This window comes from Dipodomys merriami, unplaced genomic scaffold (assembly GCF_024711535.1).
Source record: "Dipodomys merriami isolate MVZ:Mamm:240054 unplaced genomic scaffold, mDipMer1.0.p SCAF_19, whole genome shotgun sequence".
Lineage (NCBI taxonomy): Eukaryota > Metazoa > Chordata > Mammalia > Rodentia > Heteromyidae > Dipodomys > Dipodomys merriami.
The window spans coordinates 7,825,517-7,839,538 of record NW_027203270.1 but is presented as its reverse complement, the minus strand read 5'-3'; the positions used below and the strand labels follow the sequence as shown (position 1 = coordinate 7,839,538).

General features: G+C 43.8%; 1 protein-coding gene across 3 annotated transcripts in view; it reads left to right on the top strand.

The window, feature by feature from the left end:
* The window catches only part of Hnf1b (HNF1 homeobox B), a 59,764-nt gene that overhangs the window by 39,704 nt on the left and 6,038 nt on the right, over positions 1–14,022 (top strand). For 2 of the 3 annotated variants that reach the window (XM_070027164.1, XM_070027163.1), the window contains exons 6-8: positions 2,165–2,297; positions 5,794–5,988; positions 8,776–8,894. In XM_070027164.1, the coding sequence (XP_069883265.1) occupies positions 2,165–2,297; positions 5,794–5,988; positions 8,776–8,894 (447 nt within the window). The remainder of the gene's footprint in view (positions 1–2,164; positions 2,298–5,793; positions 5,989–8,775; positions 8,895–14,022) is intronic. The other variant, XM_070027165.1, reaches the window with a different exon arrangement.

Below are 14,022 nucleotides of genomic sequence, written 5' to 3'. Positions count from 1 at the left end.
GATTTTTGTCTTTTCTTTTTGGAACATCTACTGAATATTTTCACAGTATTAAGCAGGAGGGCCTAAAGGTGAAAAGCTCAATCCTTGGGGGCAGACTGCCAATATATTTTTTTTTTAACTCTAAGGCTAGCACTTGGATACAGTCTCAACTCCTTTGAATTTCAATTTCCTTGTGTGAAAGGTCAGATAACATCACTGGTTATAGGGACATAAAGGAATTTTAAAAAGGATGAAGGGACTGTAAAGGGTAGTGTTAATTACTCAAAAACCCCTCCTCTCCAAATTCTCAGGTAAGAGTGGCTACTATGTCTTTGGGAACCCTGATTTCATCAGTCCTGGAGGCTAGTGGAGAATAATGATTGCCTTTTAGAGCAAGAGGTAGCTTGGTCAAGGTTGTCCAAACATAGTTAAGTGGCTGGATTTAAACTCCTGGAGAACTGGGTGTGAATTCAAGCTTCCTCATATACTAGTCAAGGCATAGTCTCGGTGCTTCTGAGGATCAGCTTCCTAATCTGTAATATAGGGACAATCATCGAACGCTCTTATACTCATTATACTCTCTTTCCTGTTTGTGCCATCATGGACTGAGGACAATTGGCAAACACAGTTTATAAATTCTAAAGGCAAACACATTTAAATTGCTGGCTACAATTCTGCTGTCCCATTAAAAGCAAATGTTGAAATGACGGAGAGATGACCAGCTCTTTACTGACTTTCTCCAAAGGACGGCATTACCCCTACCAATTCAGTCTAAGGACGGGTCACTGATTTTTTTTTTTTTTTATGACTCTGACATTTTGAAAAACAAGTCCAGCAAACAGGCTGGTTCTCTCTTGTTTGATGTGGCCAGAATTCTTTCTTGGTCATGTGACCTCTAACTCATTTCTTGATGCTCATTTAAAAAACACAAACAAACCTGTTTGGATTCCCCCCCCCCTTTTCTTTCTTTCTTTTTTTTTTTTTTTTTTTTTTCAAATTAACCTTGGAAACTATGAGTTGACCAGAAGGGTGGAGCTGGGGCAGCAAATAGTGTCTTACTAGGTATTAGTGTGAGATTTAGAATCTGAAGAGCTCTGGGCAGGGAAAAATGGAAGAAAAAAAAAGGAGCTAAAGGATGGATTTCCTAAGGCCTCAACAATGTCTGATTTTTTTTTTAGAATGAACAAACCCTTGCTGAATAATAATTTTAGAAATTGTTTTAAAAGGAGAAATAGTAAATTACTTTATCATGGAAAAAAAGAAAGTGTAAAAAACAGCTCCATTCTGTAACTAGTAGGAAGCTCCTGGAAGAGATAAGAAGTTGGGCTCTAGGATCAGACAGACCTGGGCTTGAATAACAGGAGTACCATTTACTAGTTGCAGAATCTTAAGCAGGATTCACATCAAATGAGCCTCAGCTTCTCATCTCTAAAATGGGAATAAGAGAAGTATGACTGTACAGGCCTGTCCTGAGGTTTGTGAGTTAACCCAGCAAATACTCCCTGTGCACAGGAGCCTGGTCCCAAATCCACTCTCTGGCAAATCCCAGGGCATGTCTTCAGTCATTATTTTTAGCAGTTATAGCTGGGAAGGTGGCTCAGTGGTAGAGCGCTTGCCTTGCATGCATGAGGCCCTGGGTTCAGTTCCTCAGTATCACATAAGCAGAAAAATCCGGAAGTGGCTCTGGGGCTCATGTGGTAGAGCATTAGCCTTAAGCTGAAGAGCTGAGGGAAGTGCCCAGGCCGAGTTCAGTCCCGATGACTGACCAAAAAAACAAGACAAAACATAAAACAAATGGCTGATGTATATTTTTAGCAGTTATATATCTCAAATATCAATAATATAAAAGTTAGAGAAGCAGAACAGAGGGCACATAAATAGTGACAGTTACACAATACATATGAGCAGAATTCAACTCCAAGATAATAAATACAAACACCATGAGGACAAGGAATATGCCTATTGTACTTGCTGCTCTACCCTCAGCATCTAGAGCAGTGTCTATGCTACAGTAGATCTTAAATGGATGGATGAATGGATGGATGGATGGATGGATGGATGGACAGGTGAGTGAGTGAATGAATGAATGAATAAATTGGTGCTGAGGCAAGCTAAGTGTCATTCTACAAACTGCCCTTTGTGATTCTGGTTGGTCTCATTCATGCTGCTCTTATTTTTCCAACAGATATCGGTCTCAGGAGGAGGATTGCCGCCAGTCAGTACATTGACGAATATCCACAGCCTCTCCCACCACAATCCCCAACAGTCCCAGAACCTCATCATGACCCCCCTATCTGGAGTCATGGCCATTGCACAAAGTAAGTTCTATTCTTAATCTGAAAACATGGGGCAGGGGGAAGAATGATGAGAAGCAAGTCCACATGACTTTTTAAAAAAAAGATTATTTTGTACCTGTAGATTGGATTTAATTTCCTCAATATTTGGACTGTTCAGTCTAAAACAAGAGAAGATTTTGGAATGCATTTGAATCCTGCTCACAGTTAACAAGCTGCGCAGCCTGAATCAAATGCCTGAATTTTTAGATGAGGCTCAACTTCCTTATGTATAAAATGGGTACTTATATCCCTCAAAATGATAACAAATACCAACATACTTGTAAATCCAGAAAGCATGAATAGTCATAATATGTAGCTTATCCTTTTGTCTTGTGTTACTTCTTATTCCTGAGTATGTGACACATTTTTCCAAGAGGGTCTTTATATTGATAAAGGTGGAGGAAGACATTTGAAGGGCTTCCTTCTAAATGTGGAAATTTATGTTGCAGGCCAGACCTCCTTGGTTAATTGGTGCACACACAGAGGGAGACATCAAGGCTGGAGTGTCTTTTGAGGTTTGAAAACTCTAAGGAGAAATAGAAGCTTTTCCTACATGACTGAATACAGGGAGATGGGTCCAGCTCCAGGAGGCTAGTTTATAACTATCACAGGTGGGCCATTTTGGGCCATAGGAAGGCTGAAGCAGACAAACAAGCTGTAATTGCAGATGTCTCTGTGAAAATTTCAGTGTTGGAGGGTATCTTTACAGCTTTACCATGACAGCTCAGGCCATGCCATTGCTTCTCGAGACTCTCATTGTGAACCTTCCAAGTATTTTTGAATATTTTTTAAATGGCTCTGGAGTGATCTGGAGGGTGCATCTGTCATCTTTTTGTTAGGTCTCATTGTCCCCTTTGCCTGTCTTGTGTCCAGTACTTATGTTGATCTCCTCTTTGTTTGGTCCTGCGTTTTTGCTTTCCTGCCCTTTTGTCTCTAAATCAGTAGCAGCTAAGTAGGAGCTCAGATCACTTCTGAAGGGAATGACTCACAGGTCCTGGCACCATTGGAGACATACAAATTCATTGAGTGATTGTCTGACTCTCACCTGATTCTTAGCTCCTGGGAAATCACACTCTGCATTTATTTCTGCACAGGGGAAATTTAGATGATTCACAAAATAAAGATTATTTTTAACCTTCTTAAAAATTGTCCTTTAATGGGGCTAGGGAAGTGGCTCAGTGGTAGAGTGCTTGCCTTGCATGCATGAGGCCCTTGGTTCAATTCCTCAGCACCACATAAGCAGAAAAAGCCAGAAGTGGGGCTGAGGCTCAAGTTTTAGGCATTCTCTGAACTAAACGTCTCCCTAGGCCATTCTATATTTTCCAATTTTGTTCTTCCTAATCTCTTCCACCATACATGTCTACAATTCACAGGGCTGTCCTCCACCAGGTGGGTGGTGCCAGACTGCACACTGACCACAGGAACATGCATGTGGGTGGGTGTTCATTTTGATGGGTGGATCATCAAGGATAGCATTATCCAGAAACTTTGCCCTTTCCTGGAGAGTCAGAATAGACAGTGGGTTACAAACAACCTCATTCAGCCAATACATGTGTTGCTGAGTACCTGAGCCCTGGGTCAGTACTGCAGGTTCCCTGCAGGGCTCAGGATAAATGACTTATCAGTGTCAAGTCCTCTACTGGATTGCTTCCAGTAGATGTTCTTAAGCAGAATCTGTGGCCAGAAAACAGATGAGAGCAAGAGTTACATACTTTGGGAGTTAAAAATGACATCAGAAGCTCTTAGTTCTGGAATTGAGGACTCTGCATCACAGATTGTTAAACATAGGATTCCAAGACCCCACCTTAGAAGGATCTGACTCATTAAGTCTTGGGTGGGACCCAGGAATGTGTATTCCTTTCTTTCACCCCTCCTCCCTTTTTGAGCATGTGTAGCTCCTGATCTTTCTGCTTCTGCCTCTTGAATATTTCTTGTTCCTTTTCTCTCTTCCCCCTTTCCTTTCTTCCTTCCCCTTTCCTTCCCTTCCTTTCCTCCTCCCTCCTTCTTTTTCCCTTCTTCCTCTCTACCTCCTCCTCCTCCTTCTTTGGTTTAACACTCTTCCCAGTGATCTATTTCAATTGGCCTTTACAGAATGTATATTTCTTACAAAGTTCCCTAAGATGACTCTGAAGCTCCTGTGCATTTCAGAACTATGTTTTCGAGTATAATCTGCTCTAGACAAGTTAATTTGCTATTCCCAGAAAGAGCAGTGGCCATGGGCTCTTGGAAAAGCAGTAGATCCATGGGACTTCCAGGGACTATAAAGGAAGTGGGAAAAGGAATTAGTACATGAGGATATCAGGGAATCATGAACTGAGCTCCTTTACCCAAAAGTATGCTTAGAGTGATCAGAGCCTCACTCCCTACCCCCACCCCCAGGAGAGCCCAGAGAAGGGATTTCCCCTTCTTTGCTTTCTGCGCATAAGTCTTGTCTTTTAGATTTCCGATAGAGGTATCAGCTACCAGCAAGTAGACAATTGTTGAGGACTCTGCTATCTCCATTGAAGATTTCCCACAATTCCCCTTACGGAAACCCTCTCCCTTTTCTGAAAGGCTCTCCAGTGCCCTCTAGGCATCCACCCACCACAGACTTTTTTCTGGATTTCCTTCCTCATCCCATCCTTTCCCTTGTTTCCCAGAGATAGGAACATAGGAACATTGGCTGTTCCAGTGACAAGGTTTGCAGTGTCATCTCTTGACGCTCTTGTCCTCACTTCACCATTACCTCAGCTGTCTTCACCCAAGTACCATTCAAGGTACTATAGCATGTGGGTACTAGGGGGACCTGGTCTGTGCCTGAATTCTAAAGAGGCCGCAAGATATAGACACAGTTCCAAACCACACAGGTACTCACACTCCCAAAACAGAAAGATGGCCACACTGTGGAGGGCTGGCTGGCCTTTACCTTACTGCTTCCTTCTTCTCAAGCCTGGTTTTTTAGTACCACAACCCCAATGGTATATGCCCACTTTACAAGTTGGCTGAGCCCCTGCTACAGCCAGGAGAGTCAGCTCCAGATCTCTCTCAGGGTCTATGTACTGTCTACTAAATAATGTTTTTCCGTTTCCATATTCCCAGGACAATGGAGCTTGTTTCCTTTTGAATCAAAATGTGGGCCTCTTCACACTGCTGCCCTCTACTGGAAAAAAAAAAAGAGATGGGCAATTATCCATGCCCAAGAATGGATGTGATAAATTCACTCCTTACCCAGGACAAGCCTGTCTTACAGTCCAGCATGGACAGATTGGACAAGTTAGAGTCAGTTTTTCCACCTGCCCTAGAGGTCACACCATGGCCTATGGTGACCTCGAAGGAGCTGAATTTGGGAGGCCACAGGACAACTTCTCGAACGATCTCTCGTAACAGGCTCAGACCAGCATCGGGCAGTAGGAGCCGGGGCTCCTGCTATGACTGCTCCCATTCATTCCCCTCTCTTAGACCTGACACCATCTCTGATCTTGTTCTCTTTCTCCCACAGGCCTCAACACCTCCCAAGCACAGAGTGTCCCCGTCATCAACAGTGTGGCTGGCAGTCTAGCAGCCCTACAGCCTGTCCAGTTCTCGCAGCAGCTGCACAGCCCCCACCAGCAGCCCCTCATGCAGCAGAGCCCGGGCAGTCACATGGCCCAGCAGCCCTTCATGGCTGCTGTGACTCAGCTACAGAACTCTCACAGTAAGGACGTGGGCATGATGGGGCGTGACCGGGCAAGGAGTACCACCCCCCCTTCACCCCCACCGCTTCCCTCCCTCTCTGAGTTGAAACTTCCTTAGAGAGTTATCAATTTGGTGACTTTTCCTTGACTATAAATCAACAGAGACAGTTGTCCAAGTACAGTTTCTCTTCTTTTTATAATCCTCTTTCCTGCCCCAAAGATTCCCCTGGGGGAGTTTTTCAGTGGACAGTGGAGTCCTACATGTAATTAAGGCACAGTTTCCCATTCTGGCATCCATGGAGAGCAGCTCACTCATCAACCACAGCACTTAACTCCTGTGAGCCTCTGCTTAGCTTTCTTACCCCAAATTCTAAGCAGCCAATACCAAATACTCAGAGTTGGCATATGATTGGTTTCCTGTTTGCTCCCCTAAAATAAGAGAATCTTTCAGAGTTCCCAAATCCCCAGTTTATACCACCCAGACATCTCTAAAAAAGAAAAAAATAATCAAACATGAATGTAGGAGCAGGCACCAGTGACTCACATCTATAATCCTAGCTACTCAGGGAGGCTGAGATCTGAGAATTGTGACTTAAAGCCAACCTAGGTAAGAAAGTCTGTGAGACTCTTATCACCAGTTAACCATCAAAAAGCTGGAGTGCAGCTGTGTTTCAAATGGTAGAGGACCAGCCTTAAGTAGATAAGCTAAGGGTCAGCACCCAGGCCCTGAATTTAATCCCCAGTACCAGAATCAAAATTACAGCAATAAAAAAAAAAAAAAAAAAACAAAACCAGGAATGTAGGCAGAAAATACCACCTGCTGAGATTAGAGACATGACTCAGGTGTGCCAGCCAATGACTGATACCAAGTCTGAAGCCTGGTCTCAGACAAAAAGAAAGAAAGAAAGAAAGGAAGGAAAGAAAGAAAGAAAGAAGAAAGGAAGGAAGGAAGGAAGGAAGGAAGGAAGGAAGGAAGGAAGGAAGGGAAGGAAGAAAGAAGAAAGAAAGAAAGAAAGAAAAAAAAAGAAAAGAAAGAAAGGAAGGAAAAAAGAAAAGACCACCCACATAGTCATCCAGGGTGAGGAATATCTGAGTCTCTGCCCTTTATTCCTCAATACACATCTACTTCCCCTAAGTCTACCTAGCTCTACTTTCTACCCAAAGCCAAGCCTCTGCTCCCCTAGCCAGCTATAGTTACAGTGTCTAACCAATGAATCTGGAGAGGAATCATGGAAAAGATAGATGGCTTGCTTTCTTCAGGAATACCTGAGATTTCCTCTATGTCTTTCCTCCATGGATTTGTCTCCATGTTCAGTAAACAGGACCTGGGCCATGTCCAAACATATAGACCTGTCTTAAATCAGACAGACATGGTTATAAATCTGGGCTCTGTCTGACGTTTCCCAGTTCTGTGGCAGGTTACTTAGCTACACTGAGTTTCCATTTCTTCATGCATAAAATTGGAGTTCACCATAGGGCCATTATGGAAATGATTTAGCAAGCCATTAGAGTTATATTAATGCAAGTGATTGTTCATTAAGGAACTTCCAGGAGGTAAGGCAAAGGGGATTTGGGTTTCTTCCCCAGGTTGCCTTAGCCAAAGCAGTGGCTCTGAAGAGCAGCCAAGTTCAGCCTTCTGTCCCCAGGGCTCAATCCCTATTCAGGCTTGCAGAGCTGGCTTCTGAGCACCATCTCACATTCCAATCACATAGTCGTGGCTTCTAAAAATGTTGCCACAACTAGTAGCAGAGTCTGGAACGACTCATTTCCCTTCCTCCCAGCATGCTTCTCGCTAGCCCCTATAATCCTTGCCTCAGAAAGCTAGGGTTGGGGTGGGGGGCAGTCACAAAGGAATCACCATGATCTATAGGTTAATGAGGCCCAACAGATTTGGCCAGCCAAAATAAATAGAGAGTCCCTAGTGTTATGGCCCAGGAAATAACCATCCTCACTGAACAAGAAGGGCAAGTTGAGGCCTAGCCAGCGAACTTCATCTTTATTCCTAAACTGGAGGACTCCTTGGTAGGGTCTGAGAAAAGGTTAGTCCCTCCCCCATGGCCAAGCACCCCTATGCTTTCATTAGTTGGTCATGTGTCTTAGGATATACACAATTCCTATGTATAACTAACATGAGTCAAGGGGTTCCCAGTGAGGTATGCAAGTACTAGGGAAAAAAAAAAAACTTGAGGTACGTGCTCTCAGAAGTTTTATTTGAATCTAGTTTTGTTTTTCTTTTATATTTCTATGCTGTCTGGGAATAGACCAGAATGATACATTTGATTGCATATGTGTCTAATTACCGTTGTTAATCAGTCTACAACTCTGGCCAGAGACTTGGCTTTGAGTCATGTTAGAAATAGTGAACGTGTACTTGGACAGATATTTCATGTTAGCCAGCTACTTAGAACATTTAAAATCACAGATGTACCACAATGCCTAAGGATCACCTCATGAGCTTGAGGTTAAACACCTCATATCAAAAAGTCAGGGCAATAGAAGTACTCCAATACACTAGGCACTATGCAAGGCCATCTACTTGTGACAAAGTAGTTTACACATGGTATTTCCTAGTTCTACAACAGGTATCACCCCCTCCCCATTTTACAGATGAGGAAACAGAGGTTAAATAGTTTCATTAAGGAGGCAGGATTTCATCACATCAAATGCCTTCCCAAATGTAACCACTACTCTCCCTTATCTACCTAGGGAAAGGGTAGCTGTGGTGTGGATGGCGGGGGGCAGGGGAGAGTAGTAGCTACCTATGCGCCTGAGTATGCATCCAGAGTTTGTCTTTCCTCTCTCCCCAGTGTACGCACACAAACAAGAACCTCCCCAGTATTCCCACACCTCCCGGTTTCCATCTGCCATGGTGGTCACAGATACCAGCAGCATCAGTACACTCACCAACATGTCTTCCAGTAAACAGGTAATGGACAGCTGGATGGGTGGATGGAGGGGTAGCATGTGACTAAGGGGCGGTGAGTGTGGACTCAATCACAAGTTTGTCCTTCCAAGATTCTCTCTGAGGCTCTTTTAGCTACTTGCTATAAAACTCTTGAGAGTCTGGCACTGGTGGCTCAAACCTATAATCCTAGCTACTGAGGAAGCTGCCATCTGAGGATCAAAGTTCCAAGCCACCCAGGCAGGAAAAGTCCCCATGAGACTCTTATTTCCAATTAGCTACCAGAAAACTGGGAGTTGTACTGTTGCTCTAGAACATTAACTCTGAGTAAAAGAGCTCAAGGACAGTGTTCAGGCCCTGAGTTCAAGCCCAAACTGACAAGAAGAAAGAAGAAGAAAGAAGAAGAAGAAGAGGAGGAGGAGGAGGAGGAGGAGGAGGAAGAGAAGGAGGAGGAGGAAGAGGAAGAGGAGGAGGAATCATCTCTGAGGTCTCAGGGCAAAAAAGATGGGCCACAGTTCAAAAGGGCTTATTGCTTCCCAGCTTCCGCAATAAAAGCACTAACTAAGGACTGAAGTCTAATAGATGGCTGGAGATTGGTTCCACCAAGCTCTTAGGCCTTGAGATTGAGCATTCTCTAATGAGATGACTGATGACCCGTGGAGAGGGTATTTCCAAGACAGACTCAGGAGACAAAACTGTTGAGTTGCATGCTTTGCAAAGGTAGTCAATGGAGAAAGAGAATGGTGAGTTAGAGCTAGTGGATCCTCAGGACACTGAGGTCTGAGATTCAAAGCCAGCCTGGACAGACAAATCCATGAGACTCTTATTCATGAGTTGCTCAAGTGGCGAAGCACCAGCATTGAGCAAAAGAAGCTAAGGGAGAGCACCCTGCCTCTGTTGAATTCAAGCCAGCACATTGTGTGTGTGGGTGTACACACACACACACACACACACACACACACACACACACACACACACACACACACACACACACACACACACACACACACACGCATGCGCGCGCGCACGCCACCAGTCTGGGTTCCTGGAGCTGATTTTCTCAATCCTGGACCTCTGCTAAAACACCATAAAGTTGAAAAAATGACCCAATTCTACCAACCAATGGGCACTCCCCAGGAGATAGCATGGCTTTGTCTAAGGGTCTTCATTCACTTAGAAACTTACACTTAATTTCCTGGTGCACTAAAAGAAGGGGAATCCAGAGGCTTAGTCATCAGCTCAGTCGATGAGTAATTCCTACCTCCTCCCAGAGGCTCACTGCAAGGGGCCACCGAGAATCCGAAAACAGGACAAAATGTCTGAACACGGATGTCGATTCTAGAACGACACAATCATTTCTTTTAGTAGCTGGGGTCTGTGCAGTGTGGGAACTGTTTGTCCTTTTATTGATTACTAGATAAGGACCTGGCAACCTTGAACTTCATGTCAGAGGCACTCAGCAGGATTTGATCATGTTGATGTTCTCCCTCCTCCCCTCTCCCATCTGAGCAGATTGCTTTCATAGGTTTGGGAACCTCAGTTCTTTTATTTGTCCCATCTTCTTCCAGCTCTACAATGTCAATGGGTTCAATTCCTAGCTCTGATATATATATATTTTTTGGAGGGCTCATCTTGACCTCTCTAAGCCTTCATAAATATTCTATTTATATATATTTTTTCATCTTTAAAGAGATAGTTGTAACATCTACTCGTTCCAAGTATTCTGCAAGGTGATGTAGATTAAATGCATGTCTTGGGTGCTAAAACATTCATTCACCTAGCCTGGGTAGCTGGGCTCTGGCATTTGGGGGTGGAAGGAAGGGTTGTGGGACCTGCTCAGCCACTCTTCTCTCACCCAATAGAAGATTAAAAGACAACTCCTGTTGCCCTGCCCTTCGACTTCCAACTCCCGTGTGATTTCCCACTCTTTGTAGTGAGCAGGGAAAACATTTATCTGTGTTCACAAATCTCAATCAAGGGGGCAGCCAGGCACAGCAGCCCTCCTTGGGAATATCTTCCTCTTTGAAAGGTTTATCAATCCATCTGCCGCTTGGGCAGCCCTCCTCGACAGGGTCGTGATTAATTATTCCTGTCTTTCCCAAGTTGACTTTGATGCTTTGCTTTTGAAATGAGTCATCTCAATTCAGGAAATAGTCTCTTAATCAGAATACTGCAAAAAGCTCCCTGAAATGCTGCCATTGGCCCCTAAGTGTCTTCTCCCCTCTACTGGACAGAGTGGCCAGCCGACCTTGAAGCTGTTTGAGCGGAACCCTCACCCTCCCAATCTACACTGAAGTTTTCTCTGTGGACCCAGGCATTGCAGAAGTCTTAACAGATTCATTTTTGCATAATGAAGATAACTTATTGCACTTAATAAGAATTTTTTAAAAAAAATACCAATGTAGGCTGGGTGCCAGTGGCTCACACCTGTAATCCTAGTTACTCAGGAGATTCTTGAGATCTGAAAATCATAGTTTGAAGCCAGCTGAGGCAAGAAAATCTGTGAGACTCTCCAATTAGCCACCAAAAACAAACAAACAAAAAAACAGCAACTGGAAGTAGAGCTGTGTCTCAAGTGGTTAAGTACCAGTCTTGAGCAAAAAAGCTAAAGGACAGCACCCATGCTCTGAGTTCAAGTCCTAATATCAGCACCTGTAAGTGCACACATAGACACACACACACACACAAATAATTCATATAGCCTTTTACTTAGTTTATCCTTCTTGTAAACTATCTCCTCAATTTCTTTTCATTGCAATAAACTGAAACTCAGCGAGTGACTTGCCTAAGGTCAAACAGATGATAAATCCTACAGTTTGACCTCCAGACTTTGGTCTTTGACTCCAAGTACTGAATTCTTTCCACTTAACAACACTTGCACCTGTCTTTGAAATCCCCATGGTAATTGCTGTCCATCTTGTTGTTTTTAGTGGTTAGGAACCAAAGCAAAAAGTAAGCCCAGAGCCAAGTACTGTGGGACCTGCCTGTAATCCTAACTACACAGGAGGCTGAAATAGGAGGATTATGGTTTGAAGCCAGAGGTGGCAGAAAAATCCTTGAGAGTCTTATTTCCACTTAATCACCAGAAAGCCTGAAGTGGAGCTGTGGCTCAAGTGGCAAAGGACCAGCCTTGAGCAAAAATGATCAGGGAGAGTACTTAAGCCCTGACTTTAAGCCCCAGGGCTGGAATAGGGGGAGGGATTAGACCTAGGTGCTAAGTTCCAACCAAAACACTGTCTTCCTGCACAGCTAAGGAGATGGAAGGATGGAAAAGGCAACATGGAAGTGAAGTTAAAAGTTCCACCTTCTGAATACAGAAGGCATTCAAGGTGAATGAACACAGTTTGTACAAACTCTGTTCCTAAGGCATTAGAGTCACAAGTGAATTTTCCAAGGAAGCCTGGTGGCATTGTTCCAAAACAGTGTTTTCAAAGGATTTCAAAACCATTGCACTAGAAGTGTATGAGGCAGTGGGAAAGTCTTTAGGGGAGCTGCTGGATTAAACATAATTAAATGCTGCTGGGCAAGGGTATCTCAGAAGACTTTATGTACTGATGTGTGCCTCCGTCCAGACAAGAATTCCTGTGCATAGTGCCTGAGACACATCCTGGACCATGACAATTCAGAGACATTGTCACCTTGCTAGGAAAGTCCAGAGACCCAGGCAATCCTGATGCCTTGTGCTATGGGACCACAGGCAACTAATTCCTCACTGTGAGATTCAATTCCTTTTTATTTACAAGCAGGGAAACCCTACCCATCTCACAAGAGATTCAAAGTGCCTATCAGAGCACCTGGGCTGTAGTTAAGTAGTCCAAATGAGAGCTCCCTTCCTATTCTTTCTCTCCTCTGTGTTGGAGCCTTTATAAGAAAGCCTGTCCTTTTCCTTTCCTTCTTCTCCTTCCATATTTAGTCAGTGCTTGGTTTACATGTGGTCAAATCTGGTCTTGGATGGTAATTTTTCTGAAGGCTAGGACCATCTCTCAAGCACATCCTTTCTCTTGGGTCTGGGCTCCAGATCCTTCTTTCCCCATTCTCCTGGCACAAGGCACTATCCCTGCTCCCCCTCCAATTCCCCCCTCCCCTCCAAGGAAAGTATCAAGTTCAAAGGCCACCTAAAAAACCTAATTCCTTTGAGTACGGCCAAATGTCTAGGCTATGGATGGTAAATTCTCAGTAACTATGGATGGATGAATGAATGGATGGATTGGTGCGTAAAAGGAGGAAGAGATGGGGGAATGGATGGATAGTTGAAGAGATGAATTTAGAACTGGTATTTTTTAATCTGTTGTTATTATAAGGATGATGTACAAAAGGGTTACAGTTATATAAATCAGGTAATGAGTCCGTTTCTTTTTGGACAATGTCACCTTTTCCCTTGCTCTCTCCCAGTTTTCTTCTCCTGTCTCTACCTACAATTTGTATAGTTCATTTTCAACATAATCTGGTGAGTACCCCTGCTGCATTTGTTCACCCTTTGTCCTCCATTTCTATGCCCCCAGCACTGGCATTTTGGTTTTGGTTTGTTTTTTGCCAGTCCCAGCACCGGAACTCTGGGCCTGGATGTTGTCCCTGAGCGTCTTTTTATTTATTTATTTATTTTTGCTCAAGGTTAGCACTCTACTACTTGAGCCACAGCACCACTTGTGGCCTTGTTTTTGAGTAGTTTATTGGAGATAAGAGTCTCATGGACTTAACTATCCAGGCTGGCTTTGAACCCTGATCCTCAGATCTCAGCCTTCTAAGTAGCGAGGATTACAGGCATTAAGCCACCAGCAGCCAGCTATAATTGGTATTTTTAAATACCTCCAGTTTTCCAAGTTAACCCTCTGACTTATGCTTGATGTACAGAATAGAAAACTGAAGCTCAAGATAAGGAGGGAAATGGACAAATGCACATGGATAATAAACCTCAGCACTGGACTTCCAGACTTGTTTAGGGCTCACTCCAAACCCATTCAACAATACTCACCTTTCAATACACATTTCAAAGTACCCATAGTAATGGCCCCAAGGTTAAACTGTATAAGGCTAAAGCCAGAATGTGAACTTGTACGCTCCCAGTACTTCTGATTGTCACCACAGATTCTCCAGGGGACTTGGGGATCACAATTCAAGGACCCCAGGCTAGGGCTTTTCTTGCTGCCAAGCA